The 25,568-nt window shown below is 44.2% G+C and overlaps 1 protein-coding gene across 1 annotated transcript in view; it reads left to right on the forward strand.

Annotated features, from left to right (window-relative positions):
- Window positions 1-25,568, forward strand: part of LOC144781675 (flavin reductase (NADPH)-like) — a 99,865-nt gene that overhangs the window by 13,182 nt on the left and 61,115 nt on the right. The window contains exon 2 of the mRNA XM_078660649.1: window positions 10,908-11,069. Within this exon, the coding sequence (XP_078516775.1) occupies window positions 10,908-11,069 (162 nt within the window). The remainder of the gene's footprint in view (window positions 1-10,907; window positions 11,070-25,568) is intronic.

Genomic DNA, 25,568 nt, shown 5'->3' on the forward strand with positions numbered 1-25,568 from the left:
GATTCGCAAACGCCAAAATTCGGCGAATTTCGTCGTTTGCAAATCGCAAACGGCGTTTTGATATGTAGGTGCCACTTAGCAAAATAAGGAATCGCAAAAATTGCGATTCCTTATTTTGCTTATAGCATTTAAGGAATCGCAATTTTGCGATTCCTTAAATGCTATGTAGGGGTGCTTTAAAAATTGCGATTTTTGCATAGGGAATCGCAAAATACCACCTACTTCAAGTAGATGGTATTCTGCGATTTCCTTTAAAAATGAATTTAAAAAAAAAAATCAAAGTGCCATGTGGCGCAGAGACATGCCCTTAGGGCATGCATGTGCGCCACATGTACTTACAGGCACATTCCAGGGGTGCAACAGGTGTCCTTTGGACACCCTGGCACCCTTGGAATTGCGATTTTCAAATTGCGATTTTCACACAGAAAATCGCAATTTGAAAATGTATCCCCATTCATTCCTATGGGCCTTTTGGCCCACAGGAATGAATGGGACACTCATTCCTTAATTAAGATTCGCAATTTGCTAATCGCAAATAAGGAATGTTAAATATTCGCAAAAAAATTGCGAATTTTTACCTACATTACATTTTGCTATTCTCAATTAGTGATTCCTTAAAAATCGCTATTTGGGAATCGCAAAATGGAAATTACCTACATATGCCCCCAGCTATTTTACCTATCAGTGAAAGAATCAAACACAGCCAAAATATCAAATATGATTTTGATATTTCCTGATTCTCTACAGTTTATAAAATAATTAAACAAGACCTATAACATGCTTCTAAACCCTGCATCTTTAGACCAAAGATCACAAAGCTGAAAAATGCAAAAGGAAGAAGACACAATAATTGAGTGGCATCCCTAAACATCAAAACTCAAGCAGAATAATGTTAGCCCAATCTTTTTTACTGCTAGCTTGTATAACAAAGTTACATTGTATTGGCCCCTTCAGGAAGAAAAAAAGGACTCTTTCACTCTCTTTTTCCTTTCTTTAAATTGCATTTACTTTGTGGTTGTGCAGGTGTTTTTTCAGTGTTTATATGTTTTCACTAGTGAGGGCTCTTTCTCTTTCAGTGGGGTTTTATCAGTTATTATAGGTTTAAACCTAAAACCAGACAGCCTAACCATACTCCATCTGAGTTCTGCCAGTGAATCTTGAAAAGGTATTTTCAGGTCAGAAAAGTCAAATTGTGTGGCATTGGCAGTGTCTTTTTCATTCAGCGCCACAAGTTAAGAATAGGGTAACATCAGGAAGAAAATAAAAAAAACATTACCAAGATATACATTGATTGTATCCATATTTTCAGTTACTTTTCTTGAGATGGCAAAATCCGACTGTTTCTGCCATATGCAGGGCCACTGTAATAATTTGGCAAGGGAAGGCCAAATTATGTGGCAGGGTGTACTAAATTATGTGCCAAGACTCAAATTATGCGGCCTAATGTGGCATATTTTGAAGCAGTAGTCACCATCTTCTCATTTCACACATGTTAACAGTGTATGGGCAAAGGTTTCACCTCATTATTATCAGTTTGACACTTAAATACAGCAATCAGCAGTTTTTTTAATGGGCTGGTACTGAGTTCTGGCACTTGTTTTTTATTCCCCCATGAGTACTGGAAAGTCTCTGTGTCCAAGGAGAGTAATGGTACTGCCTGCAGCATGTCTGGATTTCCCAAAGAAATGGTGATCATATGAGCATGCACAAAATTTCTACTCTGCAGCATGTGCTCACATGATTACCATTTCACACTGGCAGTGACAAGCACTTTGGCATCAGCACAACGTGTGACTTCACCAATCAGGTTGTTGTGCGGTGTGAGGGAAGTCAGGCCCTTTGAAAATGCAGTTTGCAATGGATTTCCCTTTCTTCTTTGCTACACAGCAGTAGGGTCATCGACGAGGGGCCACCTTGATCAGCAGCCACTGAACAGGGATCCCTCCAGTGCCAGCAGGGGGCCCAGGCCAGGATTTCTCCATCTAGCACCATCCGGGACCCAGGAAGCAAGGATCAGATTTTGTGTAACTGGGCCGCTCATCTATGAGGTGTCCATGAGAACCCAGGACTCGATGCCTGCTGCAGAGTTCTTCAGGGCATAAAAAATGGTCAGTTAGACCCATCACTTTCATCGAGGTCAAGGCTGGTGCTCAGTGAGCACAATCTCTTGTATTATTGTCGGTCTAGTTTTAGTTTCGTTTTTTTGACATTTGTGTCGAGCTGTTAACCCCCAGGAAGCGACACGCAAGCTGGTAGTATGTGGCGACTCCCCAAAAAACCAAGATGGAGTTAAAAAACCGAAAGAGCAAAAAATTGCCTTTAAATACTTTTTTTCCCCTTGTCACAGAGGTCAAATGTCAGGCAATAAGTCTGACACATTGATGCCTATTGTTTTAACATGAAGTTTGATGTTTACTTTTATTTCTATGACTGCTGATTGAGAGGATTTTTTAAAGTCAGTAGGATGTTATTTTTTTGCTAAAACAACAAAACGTAAAAACCTGTCAAATAACTGTACACATATTTTAAAATTAGAAATAAGAAAGGACAAATGAAGCAGTACTTTTGTAACTCTGAAGTGCCATGGAAGAATTTAATAGGATCAAAACACAGCATGATACTTTATAGCTTGATGTGCACAAGATACATATTCTCTGGAACTAGTGGCTTAGATTGCATTCGTGTAGCAGGTGTAGTGGCACAGAGGCCTAGAGGGCTCACTGAACCCAACATTTTGCAGTATTTCATAGGTCAAACAGGAGCCAATTTCCTTCCTTGTCCTCAGGACCATGACAGACTAGCTGCGCCACTTACTGGAACCAGATCCCTCAGATGTTTGGTGCGCTGTATAGTTTTATCAGTAAAACTGCATGTCTGTGCAAATTTAGTGGCCGTCTCTAAGTGACAGTGTGCTACTACACCATGCACCACCTATTACATACCACCCCGTTACCACTTTAATGCTCAGTGTGGCTCATTTGCTATACTTTTTTTGTGTGACGCTTGCATTTTTCACAATCTCTATGACTTTCGAGATGCAAAAATAATTTCCGCACCCCCACCCTGAAAATTATTTTAGCACCACGCTTCTCAAACAAGATAGACTGCAGAAATGTATCAGTTATCACTCAAGCTAAGAAAATATTGATTCCTAGTAAATGTTTCCCAGTAGCCCCACCCCTGGTCCCACCACTAAACCCACCTCCTCGTCCTGCCCCTCTGTCATAGCTCAATTTGGTGAGTACCTGCACCTTTCTTTTTCCATTTAAAGCACTGGCAATCAGGTGACCTGCCTCTTCATGATAAAAGATGTGTCACTGTGTGGCAAAACATGCAGCAGCATTGTTAGTAACTTTTGATCCTTTTGAGCTAGATTTGTTTTTTTGTTAAAATTGCCACATTATTCAGAAGAAGATGGAATATGTGGCAAGTGCACCCATTCAATAATCGTGCGGAAACCACCACATCTAGAGAATGACAAAATCCCTATGGCTCTTGCCAAATGACATCTCTTAGGTACTGGGTAATGTGAGCTTGCGAGCCTCTTTTGATGCAGTAGACAAGTCACAGGTACCCCTGCTTCTCACATGTGCTTGTTAATAGCCACCATCCCCCAAGGACTTCAGTCTTGTCGCAAGGCACTTCAAGTAGCCCACAGTATTGGTGTTTGTCATGGAAGTAAAAAAATTAGGCTCAGAAAGAAAGGCTGTAGGTCCACATGGATCATTAAGAAGAAAACAAAATGTTTCTTCTACTTGTAAATGGGCATTGGGAGGGCCAAGAGGCTTCCTTCGGAGGGCCTGGCCCACCAGACTCCCCTGCTAGAAATGGGCCTGAGGGAGAGTAAGAAAAGGATCATTTGATACAAAGGCAAGCAAGATGTATAATGGGAGGAGGACGATGTCTTGCAATCTGAGGATGTTGCAAGTGTAGAAAGACAGGTTAATGGTTGTCTCTCGGAGGCAGGTGCTATATGCTGTTGCTTCTTTAGTTGTTTGAGTTGTTTTGGTTCTCCCTTGATATTAAGGGTCCTACAGGGGCATCGTTCTATAGGCAGAGAGACCAAAATTTGTGACGATACTCGTTTTTGCGAAGGAGATCATATAGATTCTCTGATTTATTAAGCTGCCAATAATCAGCTCTTAACCATTCTTCTGAACTTTAAGGGATTCTCAACATCTTAAATTTTGTCAGCTAAGGAATTCCATAGTTTGATTGCTTGAATGGAGGAAGTAGTTCCGTCAATAGTTTTCTTCATGTAAGTAGGAATTATTAAATGCTGCACCAGCCTGAAATGTAATTCCCTTGACTGTGAGTATTTGATGAGTTTTGATTGTCGAAATGTTGTTCCTTTGTTATTTATCACTGTGAGCGTTGCTTACTAGCTTGAAAGCGGATCTTCCTACAGTTGGGAGCCAGTGAAAAGCCTACAGGATTGGAGAGATGCAGGTTTGTATATTTACATTAAGAAATAGTCTTGCTGCTGAATTCTGGATTATTTGCGGCCTTCTCATGGTTGGCAGTGGATTGCCGTGGTATAGCCCAGTACGTAATTAAGTTCAGAGAAGCTGAGTGATGTTGAATGTACTTATTGTGCAAATCAAAGATGTTGAAAGACCTGTCTAAGTGTTTCATTGTGTAAACAATTGATTGAGATAGCTTGTCCACTTGAGCATCCATGGAGAGTATAGAGTGGAAGACAATTTCAAGATTTTGTAATTCTTTGGATATTTTTGACGAAGGTCCAAGTACATTCACCCAGAAAGACAGAGGAAAAACAGAGGACCATATTTTTTTCATTCAGCGCTTGTCAGCATGTCAAGCATTTAACTTGAGATCATTCTCCTTCATCCATTGATTTACGGCAATTAGGCAGGTGTTATGTTTTGATTTTCCGATGTCCTCAGGGTTTTAAAATTTCAGGATTATCTGTATGTCATCTGCATAGTTGTAACCGGTGAGTTCAAAACTGTTGATAAGGTCTAGTAGTGGTTTCATGTATATGTTATAAAATAGAGGCGAGATTGTAGGTCCTTGTGGGACTCCTGTTTCTATACAGTAAGGATTTGATGAAAAAGAGGGTATGCGATTCAGGTATGCCTTCTTGTTTGGATATGAGAGCATCCAAGAACGAATCATGCCACCTTTTAAATACCTGAGTCTTAGAATGAGGGTATCTTGGTGTACTTTGCCAAAAGCCACTGAACGGTCCAAGAGTAGTAATGCAGCTACACTGTTTTTGTCAACTGTGTCTTTTTTTAATGTATGCCAAATTGTAATTAGGGCAAATTTGGTCTCTCTTCGTGGCTTGAATCCTTTTTTCCAGTCCCAGAGATGTTGGTTTTCTTCTGTGAAGTCTGAGATCTTGCTAAATGCTGCTTTGTCTATAAGTTTCCCTAAGAAAGCTCCACTGTGTAGATTGGTTTGTAGCTGTTAGGATCTTGTGGGCCTAAGGTGCTCTTGTTAAGTAATAGGTGTGTGTATGCCTTCTCCAATATCTCTGGGAAAATCCCTAGGTTTAAAGAGTTTTAAAATATATTTCTGTCTAACATAGTTTCAGATGTTGATAGAATTTTTTCTCCAAAATTTGTGTAGGGCAGGGGTCTTATGACCAGTCATCTGGGCTGCTGGGTTTCACAACCCCTGCAAATTCAGAGCATATGATAAATTGTTCCAATGCAACACTTTATTTCACAGTTTTTGTCATTTCAATGCACTGTAAATGGCAGACATTATATTTTGCTAAATTAATCATACCTAATTTAATGGGACTCGATGTTATATGAATTTAGAAGGATGAAGGGCCAAGTTGGTCTTACTAGGATTCCAACCTGTGACCTAGTGGTAATACCAGAAACACTACAGAAATAAATGTCCTTCCTGAACTGTTTTAACACTTATTGGTGGTGTTCTGGGTTTAGCGCATAAGAAAGCTCCAGTGATATCCGTCCTTCCTGAACAGTCTCCTGGCATAGCCCAGACGAGCCACTAATGTGGTACCATGTCACCTCCAGAGCTGCCACAACACCGCTTGTGGCATAGCTCAAAGGCCCATTATGGTGCCTGTCCTTCCTGAGCTGCCGAGCACTACTTCTGGAACTAGTCCATAGCACCACAGCTGTGGTAGTTGGGGATAACCCTCAAGGATAACAACTAGTATGGTGTTATCTGGTTTCTTCATCGCTACCTCTGGGTGTAGCCTAAAAAAGACCCTACGTGGGTACCAGTCCTTCCTGAGCTTATTGACAGCAATTTGAGAAATTGTGAACTCATTACTGCATGGCATAACCTTGGATGCTGGTTTGTAATCGTGGGCTTGCTAAGAATGTGCTTGAAAACTACAAAATAAGCCTACCGCATCACTTTTCAGCAGCCGGTGCTTAGCCCCATGTGGCCCGAGTGTTCAGCCGTTTTTGCTGAGCGCACAGTGACTCAGCAGAAATCAACAACAATAACTGAGCAGTTGCCAAGTACCAGTGCACTCTGTTAACCCCCTTCTCTGAAGCAACTTCCTAATTTTAAGCGTGCAGATCAGCAATGTTTGAGACGTCTTTAAAATTCTGTGATATGAAACCTCTGAGCCCAGCACTGTTGTGTTACAAGGGTTATGGGGCGTTGTAGGAAAAGCATAGCTTCTCAGTTTGCAGATATATTTTGGACATCTTTAGATTCCATGGTCCTTTTTGCTCGATGTGCCATTATAAACAGAGACAACTATATGCAAGCAATCTGCAGACAATTGTGGGCAGATTTACTAATAATGTCATGCAGCAGGCGTTGATCGAGAAAAAAAGAGCAGGAGAGCACCATATTTACAGAAATATGGCTCTCTCCTCCCCTCTCCCTAGCACCCGTGCTGAAATGTGCTGCCCTGCACCAGGCACACACCTTTGCATCATAGTACAAGGGTATCTGCGTGAGTCTGGCATAGGCTTCATTCTGGAAGGATAGCCTTCCAGTACAAACTACTACGCTAAGACTAACTCTAAACGTTTTCCCACTTTTTTTGTGCTGTACAGTTGACCACACATACAAAGTCGAAATGAAAGCATTTCTCCTTCATAGGGCCTATTTGAAATGGGCACCATTTTCTCACGCTAAACCTTGTCTACTTTTTAATAGGGTTTAGCGTCAGAAACTTTGGGTGGTTGTATGGGAACTCTCATGCACCACCCATGGTATGGCCCCTTGGCGCTGAATAATATTGCTTTCAAGTTTTTTCCAGCGCTAAACAAATTTAGCTCTGGAAAGTACATTGGTAAAAAAAAGATTTTGTGTCTTTTTGCGTCACTTTTATGACGCAAACACAGCGTTAAATCTTAGTAAAGAGATCCCTTAGTGGGCATAAGGTAGATCTCTGTCTTAAATTTCACTGAAAATCTGGTAAAACCATGTATCAGATTGTGCCCGGAGAATTTTTAAGCGGTTCAGATAGATTCAAGAATTTTGATCCATCACTTTTATCCAACCTGTCAATGAAGTGCAAAAGAAATAACGTATAAACACAATTTAATTTGTGCTAAGCACTCAGTAGATACAGGATTGTCCTATGTGAGTTGTGAAATGTTCCTAAATCCCCGACTTTGGCATCAACATATAGTTTTATTCTGACACATGTAGTATTATTTTTCTATTTACAGATATTGGAATCAAAATGCATGTCTGCTAAAAAAACTTAGCTGGTTGAACCTCACACATACTGCATGGGATAAGCTGAGAGCTGTTTGAAAGGTCCCTATTACAATAATTATATATTTTGATTGCACACTGATTTAGAAAATGCGGATGAATTGTATATCCCCGTAAGCTGTAATTGCCTGACAGAATTCTGGACTAAAATCACTGCAGTTATTTCTGACTTAATAAAGCTAGGCATCGAGCTAACGACTAAAATAATCTAACTCGTCTACGGCGTTACAATCATTCAACCGCATAATTTAATTGCAATGCAATCACGGGTGCAACGTCATGTATAGCCCTCGAATGGATTAGCTTGTACCCTCCAAATATTGAGAATTGATGGACTTGGTCTACCATATGTATGAAATGGAAGTCGCTTTGCAAACAATTAAAGTCGGCCGGGGGAAAGGCTGTTTTATAGGAAATGGGGACCATTGTATGTTTGGTTATCATCAATGAATTATGCTGAATAATTACTTTGATTTATATGAAGGGACATATATCTGCAATGATGCTCTATTACTGCTGACACACCAGAAATTAACTGTGTATACATGTATTTGCTCTTGTGTCAAATTAAAATAAAACATATAATGTACACAGATGTTTATATGAAGAGGACTGGGGATTTGTAGTGAGGAAACTGTAAAAAGGGATATAGAGGGTCATGCCCGTAGCCAGTCTCCTCCCAGAGGGTGGGATCGGAGACCTGTGTTGCGGTTTCCCAAGGACCACTGAAAGGATAAGAAGGCATGCGTTGCGGTGAGACTGTATATGGGGGAATGTCCTGAACTGAGCAGAACCATTGTTGAACTGGGGTATCTGCACCGGAGCCTTGATTCATGCTGCGCAGAACTATAACCTAAAAAAGAACCTAGATTCACAAAAGAAGGGGCACGTGTGAAGAATGGAAAGGGTTGGCCGGAATCCCAAGGCGCCATAGCCCAAGTGCCAGAGTTATCATTGTACCTGCTGTTATTATTTGTCTGGGGATGTATGGCGGTACAACGCGTGGTATTACCACGCGTACCGTTACAACGCGTTTTTTGTAGGGGTAATGAACTTAGAATAGTTAAATTTACTATTCCAATACCAGCCTATGTACAGTAGGGAAGGTGTTGGAATAGTAAATCTCCTATTCCTTGTCCTTGAGCGCCCTCCAGCGCAAGTCGTGGTTACGACTTGCGTTGTAAAAGACGCGTCGTAACTGTAGTGCGGGGTAACATCCGCGTTGTAAAGGATGTTCCCCTTTGTCTGGTATTCCATTTTAAGTGTACGTAAATACGTATGTTTCATATGTGAGTAAAGCAGAGGGTGGGACATTAATTCATTGTGCTGCTGGCTGGTTGTTGAGTTCTGAGTTTACGCACCTCCACACTACCTCCCTGAGACAGCTCTCCATTAATACAGGTAAGAGTAAAGTGCTGAAGTGGCCGTACATGGCCCAGTTTGCAGAGCCATGGGAGTACAGACCCCAGGACATATGGATGAAACTATCCCAGCCTCAATGACTATGGCCCAGTAGCTCCTGCTTGCCAACTAACCTACAAAATGGGTTGTGACAATACTAATTGTTTCCCTGCAGTGCAATCCGTATCTCTTTTGGCACCGTTCTTTGAAGAAACCATGTCAACTGGTTTAGCCCGTTGTCCATCTTTGTGTTTAACTTGGTGGCCAATCTGGGACTTTTGTAACAGGGTCTAGTAGCAATTATGAGACTCTTCTGTTGTAGATCATGTAGGATCCTTCTTTATGCTTGCCAATGTTATAGGTTGACTGCAAGATGGTAATTAGTATAAGGTCAGAGTTCAATGTTGAGCTGTCAGACCAGATCATGGCCGGACTGGCAATCCTCCAGGAGGCTGAGCTCCAGGAGGCCGGTTTTGACACGTGGAGGCTGGTTTCGGCCTCCAGGAGTGGTGGTCCACATTTCACGATCCCGTTGGAAACTTGAAAGAGTTGCTCTGATTCTAGGGTGCATTAGCACGTCTGCACCTGGGTACTAAAATTATAATTTTTGCCAGGGCTGCTTTAAGTTCCCAGTCTGGCTCTGCGTTAGCCTCCACTCATTCCACTGCCTGCAATTCCACACTCACATTATGCAAAAATATTCCACAGAACCGTCAACCCTTGGGTTGAGTCCGACACACTGAACACCAAATGCCTGTGAAGCAACAATTTCTGTTTCACCAAACTGATTTTTAGGTCTGGCTCATGAATGTCTCAAAGCAAAAACATTCCTATAGGCCAAAGCCTAATGGAGGTAACATGAACTGTGACATGGGAAGTGGAATTATTAGCTGTGCAATTGGTTGAGCTGCCCTGGTCATGCTTCAGCTGTGGAGTTTTGTGCCTGCGCAAAATCAGACCGACATCAAATTATGTTCTCATTGGTTTTGAAATGTGTGGTACACAGGTATTAAAAATGTGAATGTGCATTGAAAGGTGGCAGTTATCTTCAGCAAGTTTCTTACCCATTTTTGCATATCGCCAAATAATGATTTTGTCATGGGCTGTTTGTGTCTGAACTTTGCATTGTGGGACTTGTAGTTTGATTATACCATTACAAGCTTAAAAATTGCACCATGCACAATTTGCTATGCAAAAAAGAAATGACAGGCTGAAGATGTCTGTCGCTCATGACATGGATCACATCATCAAATTCCATACTATTGCATTTCACCACGTGCCACACTGTACATCCATAATGCATGGAACCATGTGCACATGAACTGTGCCTCACCTTGGGCTTCCCTGAGGCAGAACAACCAGGATTCCTCTTCAAGCGCATCACCTCATGGTCCCTTGAATCAAATAACCCAGTGCTCCCCTAGACATCATTGCCGTGTGCTTCTCTAAAGCACAACACCCTATGCGCCCTTTGCGAGCACCACAGCCTGATGCCTTTAGAACGCATCACACTGTGCTTCCCTGTGCTACGCACTACCCTGTACTCGCTGCTGCGCTTTCTTGTCAGTCCCTTGCTTCATTTTATATTGTGCCCTATTTATGCACCTCATACTACCTTCTGCAAATGGTTATGCATGATGCATGTATGCTTGTTGGTCTACGTATGTGCTCTTTCTGTGCATGTGTACCAGTATGGTGGGTGCCTGTCTGCATGCACTACACAGAAGTGAAACCTGCATAGCATGTCATTTCTGTTCATATATTCTGGCCATAATTGAACAAACTATTCTAAAACAGTGTCTGCTTTTATCTTTTAGGCTACATCGTCACAGTGCTGGTGCGAGACGCATCACGACTACCTGCTGACGTTGCAGTGGGCAAGGTCATCGTTGGGGACGTGTTGAATAAGAGTGATGTCAGCAAAGCGGTGGAAGGGCAGGACGCAGTCATCGATATCCTGGGCAATGGGACCGACCTAAGTAAGAATGCCTTGCTTGTGGTAAATAGGAATGTTCTTGTATAGCTCCTCGTGCCACCTTAAGATGACATCATTGTGCTGAAAGTAGAAGGAGATGGAATGGAGGGTCTGGGAGAGGTAAGGCTACAAGAGAATCAGAGTGAGAAGGGAGTCTTGTGAATGGAGTGGGATATTGTATCGCTTTGACTGGCCTGGATGGAGAGGTGTAACTCATGAGAGGTGGTTAGAGAAGGGCTATAGCTCACAAGAGAGGTCCCCGGAAGTTGTGTGATGCTGTTCTCTGCACCCCCACTGCGTCCGGAGTTAGACCTTTCATGCTGCTTCTCCTTAATCAGCTTAATTCCTGGAAACCCCCCAACTGAAGGGTGTAGTAGGGAGAGCAGAGTATGGGGCCAGAAGGTAGCATGAGCTCTTTCCCTAGGTGCTCAGGCTTCAGGGAGGCCCAGGTTTCACGGTCCAAAGATGGCAACCTCATAAATGCCTAGTGTTGGCACTGCCATTGACTGGAGTAGTCTACACAGGGCTTCCAGACACCATGAACTAATCCTGGGTTGAATCAGAGAGGTCATAAGGCATGGACAAAGAGGGCCCAGGCCCAGGGTCCCCACCTTGTATGGGGCGGCTCCTCCATTAAGCTTCCAGGCAGTGGCATAATGCAAAAATGATGGGGCCTCCTTCACAATATGAGAAGGGGCTTCCAGGTCTCTAATATCTCTTAAATATTCAAAGGCTTTGCACTGAATGGGGGGGTCCTGAAGCACTGGAGTCCCTGTAAAGGTTTGGAGGCCAACAAAGAGGTTCTTGATCAGACCATAGTTGCTTAGGACTTGATTGAGCAGAAAATATATAATAAATTGAGAATTGATCTGAGCAGGGGGTCCGAAATTACGTTTGGCCCGGGGCCACCGAAATCCTGAAGATGTCCCTGAGTTGACTGGGTGGCCGCCTGTGAGGCTCGATTAACCCTCACCCTATGAGTGCTTGAGTTGAACTTGTGAAATTAGCAAACTGTAGGGCAGGAACTCTTGTCTGTGTTGCCCAGGAATTTCTTGGGCAACTGAAGGAGACAGATTTGCGAGGCTCGGGTCTTACAAGTAGAAGACTGGAGACATTTTTAGTGGGATGGGATATCCCAGTTCAATGGTTCATTTAAAATGATCTACGCTTTCACTAGATAATACTTAAAAGCAATGCAGGAATTGAAATCCAATGAATAATCGATACAGTTTTATATATCAGTGTCTTTCATCACATATTTGTCTCAGAACAACGACTATGATGTCACAGCAAATTAAAATATTGATGTCATTTAATCAGGTATTGTAAAGGATTTCAAAGCTGGGTAATTAAACTTCTCAGCTTTGTGTAATCGCTCAAAATGCTTCTTGACATTGATGTTTTGAGGTACGTCTTTCCCTATGTGCATCACTTTGAGCTACAGCTATAAAATGAAAAAAATACACAATTAAGTAACCTACATGTAGGGAGGCATGTTGCTTAGAAAGATATAAAATAAATTAATATTTCATTAAGCAGGCAACATTGTAATTGTGCATAATTACTTAAATGTCCGGTTGCATTTGTAATGCGAAATTCCCAAAAGTATGTTATTATGCCACGTCATGTAATTTCTAATCTGTTCTAGTAAAAAAAACTATTGTGGGAGCATGGTAACATCGCTAACAAAAAGAACACGAGCGACTGTTGGTTCTTATATTTTTTGCGCTGTTTAATTAGCGCAGAATGCATCCTTGCATCCAAAATGGACACAAGGACATACTTAGTACTAAAATATAGTGCTAAAAACAAAAGGCGCGAAAGGCTTGAAAGGTATAGTAATTCAAGAGCATCCAACAGTGGGCAAAAGGATTAAAACATTTGCCACTGAGAGAGGGATTGTTTAATTTAGAGATGCGTAAAACACTGGTGTCCTTTCAGTTTGTTTTTAAAGTACGAAATAAACGGCTACTCTAATCTCTCCGGCTTGTATTGTTACAAATCTTAGAGTGGGTGTGGTTTTCCAAGCAGAATGTTTGCACTGTGTAGCTTTCGCTTACCTCCAGAAGTGGGTGTGTTAAGTTCCATGTCTTTTAAGATAATGCTTGTTGACGTACAAATGCAGCAAACTTCTAGGGGAACTATCAGTGTAAAACATTTGCTAGCATTCTCGCCAAGAATTTTCCATTCTATAAAGGACATGGAGCCGAGGATTATTGCTTCTTTCTTTTACTGCAAAAACACAGCAACCAATGAAAAATGTTTTAACCTACTACAAACTACATTTCCCTTGGTACCCTGCTCACAACCTCCAGTCATGGTCCAGAGGCCTAAGAATGGCATCGCCATTTTAAGAGCCTTTCTTTGCTCCAAACAGTACATCAACGCAAACTGCGACAAGAACCAGCATCGCCTGTAGGGCCAATTCCAGCGGCCATCCCCAACATAGGAGCAACAGCTCATCCAGTAACAGGAACACGAAGTGTCGACATGAAGACTGGAACAAGATCATTCCGCTTTCTGATCCACATCTGGAAATAAAAAAAGACCCCCTGTCTCCATCTCCTTAATAGAATTGAAAATTCTTGGCGCAAATGCTAACAAATGTTTTATTCTGTTTCAGGACGAACGCTCCGTTTATCGCTAGTTCAACACACAGAATTAAAATCGCCCGCAGGTTTATAATACAACTGTTTAAATGTAGATTTAGATGACCAGTCAGCCGATTTCATAATATCTTGAATGGTAGAAGCCAACATAAAGGATTTAGAGGCCATCGCCCCTCGAACAGAATGAGCTCCAAAGACTTGCGTATCAGTACCAGTTTCTACCATGATTGATTTCCGCCATCTAGCAATTGTGGCAGATGAAACAGGTTTAAACAGCTTTTGCAAAGCAATCAACAATTATGTAGAACCTTCAGGTCGCAACGTATGAGTACATTCTTCATAGGCTTTCAAGCAGTGAACTACACCCAATTTAACATTATCCGGAAATGCATTATACTCTATACAGTGGGGAAAAGTTTTTGTTTGTCAGTAATTGTAAAGGAAACTCCTTCTGGAGTAAATACTCTACCTATTAAGTTCAGAACTCTCACATCCGAAGTACGTCTACAGGTGGATAAACATTAAGAGCATAGCCAGCTTATCTGACAACTGTTTCCTAGATAAATGAGAATTGTTTGGCCACCTTTCAAGAAGAGCCAGAATCATTGAAACATCCCACAAAAAGGAATACTTGCATCCCACAAAAAGGAAGCCTTGGGAGGATCAGCCACCAGGATACCCTTGGGAAGTTTACATGCAGCCAGCAGCATTCCTGTCAGCTTGCCCTCAACCTGTGTATGACCAGCAGGAATAGTAGACCAAACATTATTCACAGATCTGTAAGACAAACCTGCTAAAGACTTATGAGACAGAAAATGTACAATGTGGGATAACTCTGCCCCCACAGGATCCATGTGCCGTTCCAGGCACCAACCCATCCAACCTTGCCATCTGAGGAATACCGTTTCCTGGTGGAAGGCGCCAAGGCCTGTTGTATGAAGTTTGAAGCCGTGTCTGAAATGCCTGCCAATTCCCACTGTTGCTTGAAAGCCTACAGATCATCATGGGCAACTGCCCTGACATTATCAGCGGGTGCAGTTCTACATGAGTGCCCTGGAGCATCGTCTGAGACCAAGGCAGGAGTCATGGCTAATCACACATCAGTTCCAACAGAATCGGAAACCAAGGCTGAGCTTTCCAAAGAGGAATGACTAATACTACCTCCGCCATTTGGCGACTAATCTGAGTCGCCACTCTGGAGATGAGAACAATGGGGGAAAGGCATAATTTAGAGTCGTAGACCAATCCTGTAAAAAGGCATCTGTCGACTTTGATTACGGTTCCGACCTACAGCTGAAGAAAGTCTCTAACTGGCGATTCAGTATGGGTGCGAAAAGATCTATTGTGCAAGGACCCCAATGTGTCTGTATCCATCTGAACAGATGCGGATGAAGCTGCCAATTGCTGTCATCTGTCGGATACCTGAAGTTCCAATCCGCCACAGTTAAGACTGACCCAGAAAGTACTGAACTATCACTGATATCTGATGACTCGGGCAATAGTGCTGAAAGCACTATGCTATCTCCACTAAAAGGGACGATCTTGTGCCCCTCAGTTTGTTGATGTATCTCACTGCAGATATGTAGTCCATCCTAAGAAGATTGCAACAAGATATCTTCTTGGGGGATACAGTCTGGATTGCAAAGGATCCTGGCAACAACTCTAGACAGTTGATATGAAGGGACATTTCTTGGAGAGGCCACTTTCCGCTGGTGGAGATATCTCAGTAACATGTAGCCGTAGACTGCAGGTTGTGATGAACGACGCGGCGCAACTGATTTTTAGACTCCCCAGAAGGACCAAGGCTTCTCCCCTACTACAGAGCCTGCATTGGCTCCCCATAAAAGAGAGGGTAGAGTTTAAGAGTCTATGCACGGCCCATAAGGCAATTTATGGCCATGCACCTGTTTACATCAGAGACCGTCTGAAAGTGTATAGCCCTAAAAGAACACTCAGATCTTCTGATTCTCAGTTGCTGGTCTGCCCTCGGTACAAACTGGTAACCAAGGGAGGGAGAGCCTTTTCAGTGGTGGTCCCTCAGCTATGGAATAAGCTGCCTGAGGGGCTACGCAGAGAAGTGAATCTCCTGCGGTTCAGAAAGTCCGTAAAAACATTGCTGTTTGGAAAGGTTCTGGGTGCAATGTAAGTTGGCTGCTGCATTACCTCTTTGTGTTGCATGAAGTTATTGTATAAATTCCATCGATTTCCGAGCGCCTAGAGACCTGTAGGTGATTTGGCGCGATATAAATCTAACATAACAATAACAATAACATGCTCACCAGCCCCAACGGCTGGCATTGGACTCTATTATCACCCCTGGTTGGGACCCGAAGATAGCCCTGCCATTCCAGGGATCCACATCTCCCAACCACCAGCAGAGGTCTTCCCTCACTTCCTCTGTCAGGGAAATCTGATCTGTATAAGACAGGCCCTTCTGAAGATGTCAATTTTTTTTACCTTTGGAGTGCCTGGTAATGAAGTGGACCTGAGAAAATGTCTTAGATTGAGGATGCCAACAGGCCGACCACGGGAGCAATCACCCGTAAAGAGACCACCTGTTGAGAAAGGACCGACTTCATGTCAGATAGAGTTAGGTTATCACTAACTTTATAGCCAGATACAGCAGGAACGATGAGATGCTAATAAATCCCTTCCCCTGCGTGGTACTACCCATGAGCATATATATATAAATACTACACGGATGACACCACTATCGGGGAAAGGGAAAAAAGTGACAAAGGAAACAATAACGTTGCAGCTGCTAGGCTAGATAAGGGATGTCTTCTGAGATGATGAATCACACTCTCTGACACTCTACCCCGCCTGCCCTGTAAATGAATCACAACACACACATAAGACAACTTATCCTAAACAACCACTCACTGGTGCCCCGATGTGTAATGGTACTTACATAACAAGCAACTGCATATCTCCCAACATAAAAGGACTCTAAAGATGAAAAAAAAACAAAAAACCATAAATAGTCTTGGGAGCTTATACTCGAGGTACTTCTCTTACAGCAGATAATCCTCTGGTATGTATCCTTCTGGATCTGCAGACTTCTCAAATCCAAGGTGGTTGATCATACAATGTCACCACATATCCATAGTGTGTTTGAAACTGATAAGGATGTCTTGATATCAAAAATAAGCTTAGAGCGCCATCTAGCGCCTCAGCTTCTTTGGGGAAATTGCCGATAATTCAGCAGGTCGGCAAAAGGCAAAAACGAACAAAAAACATAACCCAAAGTTAGCGTTTCTGTAACGCTTAATATCAATGGCTTGTTCCTTGCATGATGAGAATAAGCATCTGACCTCGTGGCCGGGTAGGTATCCTTCGCAACCTGCAACAGCTCCGCGGAAGCGAGAACATAACGCAGCAGGTAATTACAGGCGAAACGGCAGCACCCGATACTAAGAACCCTGCAAGGGCGAATGTCAAGTTCTCGTGCAATATAATTCCTGATGAAGCCGAACCTGGCTTTCCTCAAATACCGCCCCAACGATCTTTAGGGCAGACCGGAATGCAAAATCCTTGTTTCATCAGTGCATCCCCCGGTCTGAAACAGGAGAATATCCAAGTTCTGGAGAATCCAGAAGGGCTTAGCCAGCCCGTTACAGCATCTCTCTCTCCACCATGATCACGATGAACACTCGAGTGACAAGCCCCGAGTAAAGCATAGGAGGGGCTTAAGTATACAGGTCAGGTGACCTGTTTTCCTCACTCTAGGATTATGGGAGTTGCAGTTCTACCCCAGGTCATTCATTCAATGCATTATGTCCTACTTCTGACTGTGCCTCTCCTCCTAGCCATTACACTTCAGCTCCTTCTTCATGTGTCGCAGATTGCTTTTGGGAAGCCTCAGCTGCTCCAACTGGGAATTGATCACAAACCCCAGAAAGTCTATCGTCTGAGAGGGACAATGAATCAATTTGGTTCCGTTGATGACGAACCCAAATCCTGTAAGAGAGACGTTATCATCTGTAAGTGAAGGGTGGCCAATGAGTGGGACTGGGCCATGATGAGAATGTAATCCAAGTAGACTATCATGCGTATGCCATGTTCTCTGAGATGGGCTACCACTGGCTTCATCACCTTGGTGAAACACCACAGCGGAGAAGTAAGCCTGAAAGGAAGGACCAAAAAGGAATGGTCAGATACGCATTTTTGAGGTCCGGCCGGAACATCCAAACCACCCTTCCGCAACATATCCACTAAAATATGGATACCCTCCATCTTGAAATGCTTGTACACAATGACATGGTTGAAGTCTCTCAAATTCAGAACCAATCTGTGTCCACATCCCCTTGTCTTTACTAGGAAGACATTGCTGCATAAACTACTGGCGCTGTTGTTGCAATATGCCACCGCCCGCTTCTGCAGCAGGTCTCCTATTTCTGCGTCTATAAAAGTGCACTCTTGTAGGGATAATGTAACGGTTGAGGGAGTGACACTTGCTATGGAGCCTGATAGAACTAAAGGTGAAAACCCTGAACAGTCTGCAGTATTTATGCATCTTGTGTAAGAATCCTCCTATTGTAGAGAACTAATTGAATACAACCCCCCCAACAGAATTACTGAGGTATCTAGAATTCTTACCTGCCGAAATTTGGGACTGGAATCCCGTTCTGTGACCGCCTCTGTTGAAACGTCATCGGGAGAATTGTTGCCTGGTGGGGTAGAATGGGCCAACCCTGGTAGATTCCTGCCACTCTCCTATACCACAATATATCCACCTCTAGAAGGGACCTAGTAATAGTAATGGCCTGGCGAGCAGCCCCTGCCTTGCCCGGCCCTATTGAACAGGCCAGCCTCAAAACCTTTGATATTGGATTGGGCCTTATCCAAGGAAGTAAAGGTACTCACATACTTGGAAACATCTGTGAAAAACGTATCTCCAAACCTGACCCACCTCAGCCAAAGTGAGTTCAGTTAAGTGAGAATCCATGCGCATAAGGAGTGATGTGTGCCTTTCCGTTGATACAGTGCAATTAGCGTTCCCCAGTAAGCATATAGCCCTTTGGGTCCAGCAAGCCAATATATCGGGGTCAAAGATGGGGGTATGAACATTTGTTCCTCCCTTCCAGAGAATCAAGTTTAGCCAGTAGGTTGATTCCTTTTTGTACCACAGAACAGTAGTCCAGATTAGTTTAAATGGAGGTGGTTATTTTATTTGCATTAAAAAGGAACAGTCGACACGTGTTTCTGAAGCCTCGCATACGAGATTACCCCGGGACCTTACTGGAGCCCACTGACAGAACTGGGATACTATTTACCTTGGACGTTTATATCCAATATTTGAAGCAAACTGGAATGTATTTATCTTTTGATTTAATTACTGCTGAATATAATGACTAGCCTTGAGAAAGCCCTGGCTCAACTTACCACGTAGGACGAAACACTTGTCGGCTGTTCCTTTTTAATGAAAATAAAATAACCACCTCCATTTAAACTAATGTGGACTACTGTTCTGTGTTACAAAAAGGAATCACCCTACTGGCTAAACTTGATTCTCTTTAAGGGAGGAACAAATGCTCACACCCCCATCTTTACTCAACAATGCGAGGCTGGAAAGGTCCAGAGCCTCGAGCAAAGTTTCTCCAGCATTATAGGAATTAATATCCAGAATCAGGATCTGTGGACCCTTCTCTACTGCGCTGTACAATATATCGGGGTCAACACTGGAGCCAGTTTTCTTGGCCTGCAGTGATCCAGTCCATTTTTAACCACATACTAGCAGCATTCACTTTAATTCTAAATGCCCCCTGTCTGGTAAAAAGAAGAGAGCAGAGGAATAAGTTCAAAAAGTGATTGCCCAAGAGTACCCAATGTGTCCAAATGGGAGGCTCAGATTAAAAACAGGGTCTCCTGGTTCTACATTTCTATCCAGTCAGCCAGACTACTACTGGGGTGGCAGCGATTAAATGGCAAAGCCAAGGGGCAGTCCTTCCCAGGGAAATGTCACTGTATTCTAGGCCATGTCTAGCTTTAGAATACAGTGTTTTTCCACCATTTTTAGGTGGTCATAAAGTTGATATTAAAGACCAAATTTATCAACGAGTTAAGTTGCCCTTGGGCCACGTTATGGGGTGCAGTGGTGACGCAATTCTTAAGTTATATTTATCAAGCCACGCAAGGCCCTGATTGGCTTGATAGTTCTAGAGTAATGCAATGCAGCACACATCGTTGCGTCACGTTCTTCTGCCCCAGAGAAGCTTTCCATGAGTGTATGGTGGGTGTTCCCACACATCCACATATGGATTTTGGCGAATCCCAGATTTACCATTACTGATTGACCTGGAAATGCCTCAAAATGCTACGCATCCCCACGGGAGGCGTAACGAGAAGGGTGCCTGCTTTGGCGCTAGGCAGCACATTGTGCGCCAATGCAGGGAGAAGGCAGGAATGAGCTGTATAATGTTAAATACAACTCAATCCTGCCCTATCACGCAGCGAAGCATAGCAAGGTGGCTTGTGGCGCTGCGTAATTTTTTGATAAATATGCCCCTAGATGTCTAGTATCCTAGTTCCATGGCCAAAACTTACCCACTGGACCAGATCCTGTAGCGTAAGTGGTTACTTGGCAGAGTAAATAATAGGTACTGGTATTTACCACTGGTGTTTCAAAGCATAAGAAAATGTCATTCAATTTGATTCTTTTTTATCTAAATTGTCTGTCAAAGTTGAAATCGCAAACAGTCGAGGCATTCTCCAGGAAGTAGTAAAGAGGATTAAAGCTCAAATACAACATGAATAGTATTCACACTCGATTAGCTCAATCTTCTAAAGAGTTATATCTTTTAAGATGGCCTGATTATATGAGGGTGATGTAGCGTGAAACCTTAAATATGCGTCGCGGGACCTAGTCCCCCTGCTTCCCAACAAATGTCTTCTCACATCTCAGTGTGTGAAAAGTTTCTCCCCATATGCAATGTGTAACCACACTTGCAGTGTGACCACAACTTGATTACAGAAAGTGGACCTCCCTATGTGGGGCACAGAAAGTGATTTATGAAGCAGGAGGCTTCCTCAGAGAGTTTGAGAAAGTTGGAGGGACTATTAATTTGTCACTATGGGCAGGGACACTCATTTGTGCATGAGGAAGATAGCTGCATTATGCAGACTGCAAGACCACTTCACAAACAACCGATCTTAAATAGCTCTACGAAATGATTTCCAAGGTACAGACGGAAGCAATAGTGTATGTTTGTCCAGAACAGCATGCGCTGTTTTGTAATGTTTTGGTACGCAATGCCCTCGAAAAAAACAATAAAACTAGTTTTTTTAACTTGTTCAGTATGTGTGTACATGCAACTTCAATGTAATGTACATTAGTATTGCAGCTAGACATGTTTTTTTTTTATTTGGTCATGTCTGCAACTGCCTTGCTGACTGTCTTTCAGCAGAAAGGAACTAGACATTTGCTACGAAAAATGCTTGAAAATGTATCCCCTTGCCTGTTGCCATTTTTAGGTCGAGGACCGAAGGCTGCGCTTGCGCAGTCTCCGGTGGGAGATTTAATGTTTTTAGGTATGGGGGCTTTAACCCGTCTCTCTCCTCCATTGGCTGGCTTCCTAAACGGAGGCCAGCCATTGGAGGAGAGGGGCGTCACTCCATTAAAGCCCCGTCTCTTTCGGATTCGGGGGCGTGTTTTTGGTGTTCTTTCGCCCTGTGACGTCATCCGTCACTCAGAACGCCAAAAACACGCCTCCGATTCCGAAATTTTCGGAGTTGCGGCTGCCATTTTGCTGCTCTGTAAAACCAGGAGAGCAGCGTCGGACATGAGGTAACTATCCCTTGTTTTAAATTGCAGCGCGGTGTATTACTCTTGTTCTTCTGGTTGATGAGATGTCTCTGGTAGGGGTACAAGCAGTCACAAATGATTTGCTTGCTCGTACCCTCAAGAAGTAGTTTGCACATTATCATGATGTTTGTTTTCAGAGGCGCGGAGCGCCTGTTAGATTTCAGCTGGTAAAACAAGCTTTTTTTGTGCTTAGAACGACTGGGAACGTGTCCGCCGGTCTTTGGGAGAGGTGCAAGCACCGTCACCCCGTTTGGGCGGCGCAGGCAGGCTTAGTTACTGGGCAGTGGTGTAACATAAGCCAGCGGTGCGAGGGGGGGGCTGAACTCCAGCCCCCCCCCCCCCCCTCAGGGGAGGACGGCGACCTCCGTGCACTTTTCGGAGGGGAGGGGGGTGCTCCAGCTTCGTTACGTCACTTGTCAGGTGCACGGGTGCGGGTACAGTGGCTGCACCTTGAGTCTCGGCAACACTCCTGGTGACTGAGCTCAACTCTGTGCCAATTCGGAAGGGATATTGACAAAGCGCTCTACACGGATGCAGCCAGAGTAACCAGGCCAGGTGTTCACTCGAGCAGGCACCGCGACTGTGCCCTGTGGCTGCGGAGCAGATATAGTGCCTGTGCAGGCAGGGTGACTGGCGTTGCGTTGAGCCTCTTAAGGTAGCATGGTGACTGTGCCCTGTGCCTCTGGAGCATGCTCAGCGATTGGGTGTATGTAGTTACGTGTGCATGTAGGCAGGTTCAAACACAGGTCTTACTGAACAGGATTTACATACATATAAGTGACTAAAACGCATATGTAAGTCACTCAACAGATGACAACTGTTGCTTGCTCGTACCCCTCAAGAAGTAGTTTGCACATTATCGCGATGTTTGTTTTCAGAGGCGCTGAGCACCTGTGAGATTTCAGCTGGTAAAACAAGCTTTTTTTGTACTTAGAACGACTGGGAACGTGTCCGCCGGTCTTTGGGAGAGGTGCAAGCACCGTCACCCCGTTTAAAGGCAGTTTGGGATTTCATTGAGTGAGAAATGTTCTCGGCGTAAAGGCTTCCGGCGCTGACACCCATTTCATGTGCACGGCTGGTGACCAAGACGAAAAATGTTCAAAGAAGGTTTTGTATGAATGTATTGAGGTTATGAACGGTGTCTGCAGCGCTCTGCAGGACAAACTCAAAGAAAATAATTATCTGTAGACTGTAATGACTGCTGGATGAGGCACAGAGCCTGGGCCCCGGGCCACCAGAGCAGGCATTGCAACTGGCCCACGGGCAAGAAGGAGTAGTTTCTGTCCTGTAACTCCAGTTCTGTAGTAGGGGTATCTCTGTTATAGTCATAATCTAGTGAATAGTCCCGCCCATGTGCGTGGACCCCGGAGCAATCAAAAATAATCTCTTACAGTGTCGAAAAATGCAGAACTGCACAGACACTTAAGAGAGAATTTAAAGACAGATAATGCAGCCTAAAAAAGGCTACACCGTCCAGTACTTCAACTAGAAATTCCACCACAAAATCCACAAAACAGCAAAGCCTGTACAGATTTCCCTTGCTTTACAGCAAAATCCCTCAGGAATGATAGAGAGAAGAACCTGGACAGACCAGCCCCATAGGCTGCCATTATGTGGCTCAGAACAGGATACTGTGCCTTTAAGAGAACTTTCCAGAACTTCACAGTATCCCAGAATGCCCTGCAGGTCCCAGTTACTTTCAGTTCTTTTTGAAGGCGTAACACGCCAGACCTGTAGCATTCCGTACATGAATATCTCTCTCCACCGGGGAGGAGGGCAGGCGCTTATGACTATAACAGAGATACCCCTACTACAGAACTGGAGTTACAGGACAGAAACTACTCCTTCTGTAGCAGGGGATCTCTGTGTATAGTCATAATCTAGTGAATAGAATGGCAAGCCCATCCCCACACCAAGCGGCGGTGGAGAAAAAGAAATTACGCCACTATTGTGCGAACAGATTCCGCAGCGAAGCCTGCCCAACCTGAGCGTCTGCCCTGGCATCAGCGTCCAGGCAGTAATGCTTAGCAAAGGTATGGACCGACTTCCAAGTGGCCGCCTTGCAGATCTCTGCAATGGGAACATTACGAAGCAACGCTGTCGTGGCAGCTTTGCCCCTGGTGGAATGAGCCTTAGGTTTGCCCCCTAAGGTCTTATTAGCTTTTTGGTAACACAATTGTATGCAGGACACAATCCACCTCGAGATGGACTGTTTAGAGGTAGCAAGACCCGTCCTGACTGATCCATAATTGATAAACAATTGGTCTGACCTACGAATATCCTTGGTTTTATCCAGATAAAATTTCAGCACCCTCCTAACATCCAGGGAATGTAAAGACCTTTCCTCTGGAGATGAAGGATTCTGAAAAAACGTAGGCAAAGTTATAGTCTGGTTGACATGAAAATCAGAAATAACCTTGGGAAGAAATTTAGGGTGAGTACGCATAACAACCTTAGCAGCATGAAATACAGTATAAGGTTCTTGGCAACACAATGCCTGAATTTCACTCACCCTGCGGGCCGATGTAATGGCCACGAGGAACGCCGCCTTCCAGGACAGGTGCTGCAACGAAGCCTTATGAATAGGTTCAAAAGGCTCCTTCATCAGCCTGGACAGCACCACATTCAATTCCCATGAAGGCGAAGGAAGCCTGACAGGAGGGAATACTTTCTTCAAGCCTTCCAGAAAGTCTTTGATCACAGGGATCTGGAAGAAGGAAGTCTGTGAAGGGCATTTCCTGTAGGCAGTCAAAGCAGCCAGATGAACCTTAATGGAATGAACATTAAGGCCAGACTGCGCCAGATGAAGTAGATATGGAAGGATGACATCCTCCTTGCATGTCGTCGGGTCATAGTTCTTGGACTTGCACCAGATGCAAAATCTCTTCCACTTGTAAGCATAGGAAGTCCTAGTGGAAGGCCGCTTAGCCTCCTTCAGTATGTCCATACAATCTTCTGGGAGATTCAGATGGCCATATTGCACTATTTCAGGAGCCATGCCGCCAAACTCAAAGACGAGAGGTTGGGGTGCAACATCCGCCCCCCGAACTTCGTGAGAAGGTCCGGCCTGCACGGCAGCTTCATGTGAGGAAGGAGAGACCGGTGAAGCAGGTCCGTGAACCACCACTGTCTGGGCCATTCCGGGGCAATCAGTATCATCCACGCCCTGGACTGGGACAGCTTGATGAGAACCGTCGGAATCAGGGGAATGGGCGGAAAAGCGTACAGAAAGCTCCCCGACCAGTCGATCCACAATGCATTCCCCAGCGTCCCCTGCTGGTAGTACCTGGAGGCGAAGTCTCGGCATTTGCTGTTTTCTGCGGTGGCGAACAGATCTACGTCTGGAGTTCCCCACCTTGCAAAGACTTCTCCTAGTACCTCGTTGTTTATGACCCATTCGTGGTTTTCTTGAATCAGTCTGCTCAGTGCGTCTGCCTGAACATTCTGCACACCTGGCAGATGGGTGGCCGTTATCGTCAGTCCTCGAGCCAGAAGCCAGCGCCAGATCGCCTGCGCCTCCTGTGACAAGGTGCGTGATCTCGAGCCCCCCTGCTTGTTGAGGTAATACATCGTGGTCGTATTGTCCGTCTGTACAAGCAGAGAGTTGGTCTGAAAGGACGGATGAAAGGCCTTCAGTGCCAAGTGAACAGCTCTGAGTTCCAAGAAATTGATGTGGTACGTGGACTCCGTCGGGGACCACGTCCCCTGAATCTGTAGGTCTCCGGAGTGCGCTCCCCATCCCTGGAGAGAAGCATCCGTCCCGATAGTCTGAGTGGGAATGTCCTTGTGGAAGGGAACCCCTCGTAGGAGATTCTCAGCTGAACACCACCACTTCAGAGACTGAAGAGCATGTAGAGACAGTCGTATTTTGTCATCCCAAGATCCTCTCCTCTGGTCCCACTGATCTTCCAAGCACTCCTGCAGCGGTCTCATGTGCAGCCGCGCATGTGGCATCAGGAAGATACAGGAGGCCATCGATCCCAGTAGAGAAGACATCGTCCTCACTGTCGTAGATGGAGTGGACATGAGAGCCTGAGCCTTTCGAAGGAGTGATAAACGTCGTTCCTCCGAAGGAGACACGCTTACCGAC

The sequence above is a fragment of the Lissotriton helveticus genome, chromosome 9 (genome assembly GCF_964261635.1).
Source record: "Lissotriton helveticus chromosome 9, aLisHel1.1, whole genome shotgun sequence".
In the NCBI taxonomy this organism is placed as follows: Eukaryota; Metazoa; Chordata; class Amphibia; order Caudata; family Salamandridae; genus Lissotriton; species Lissotriton helveticus.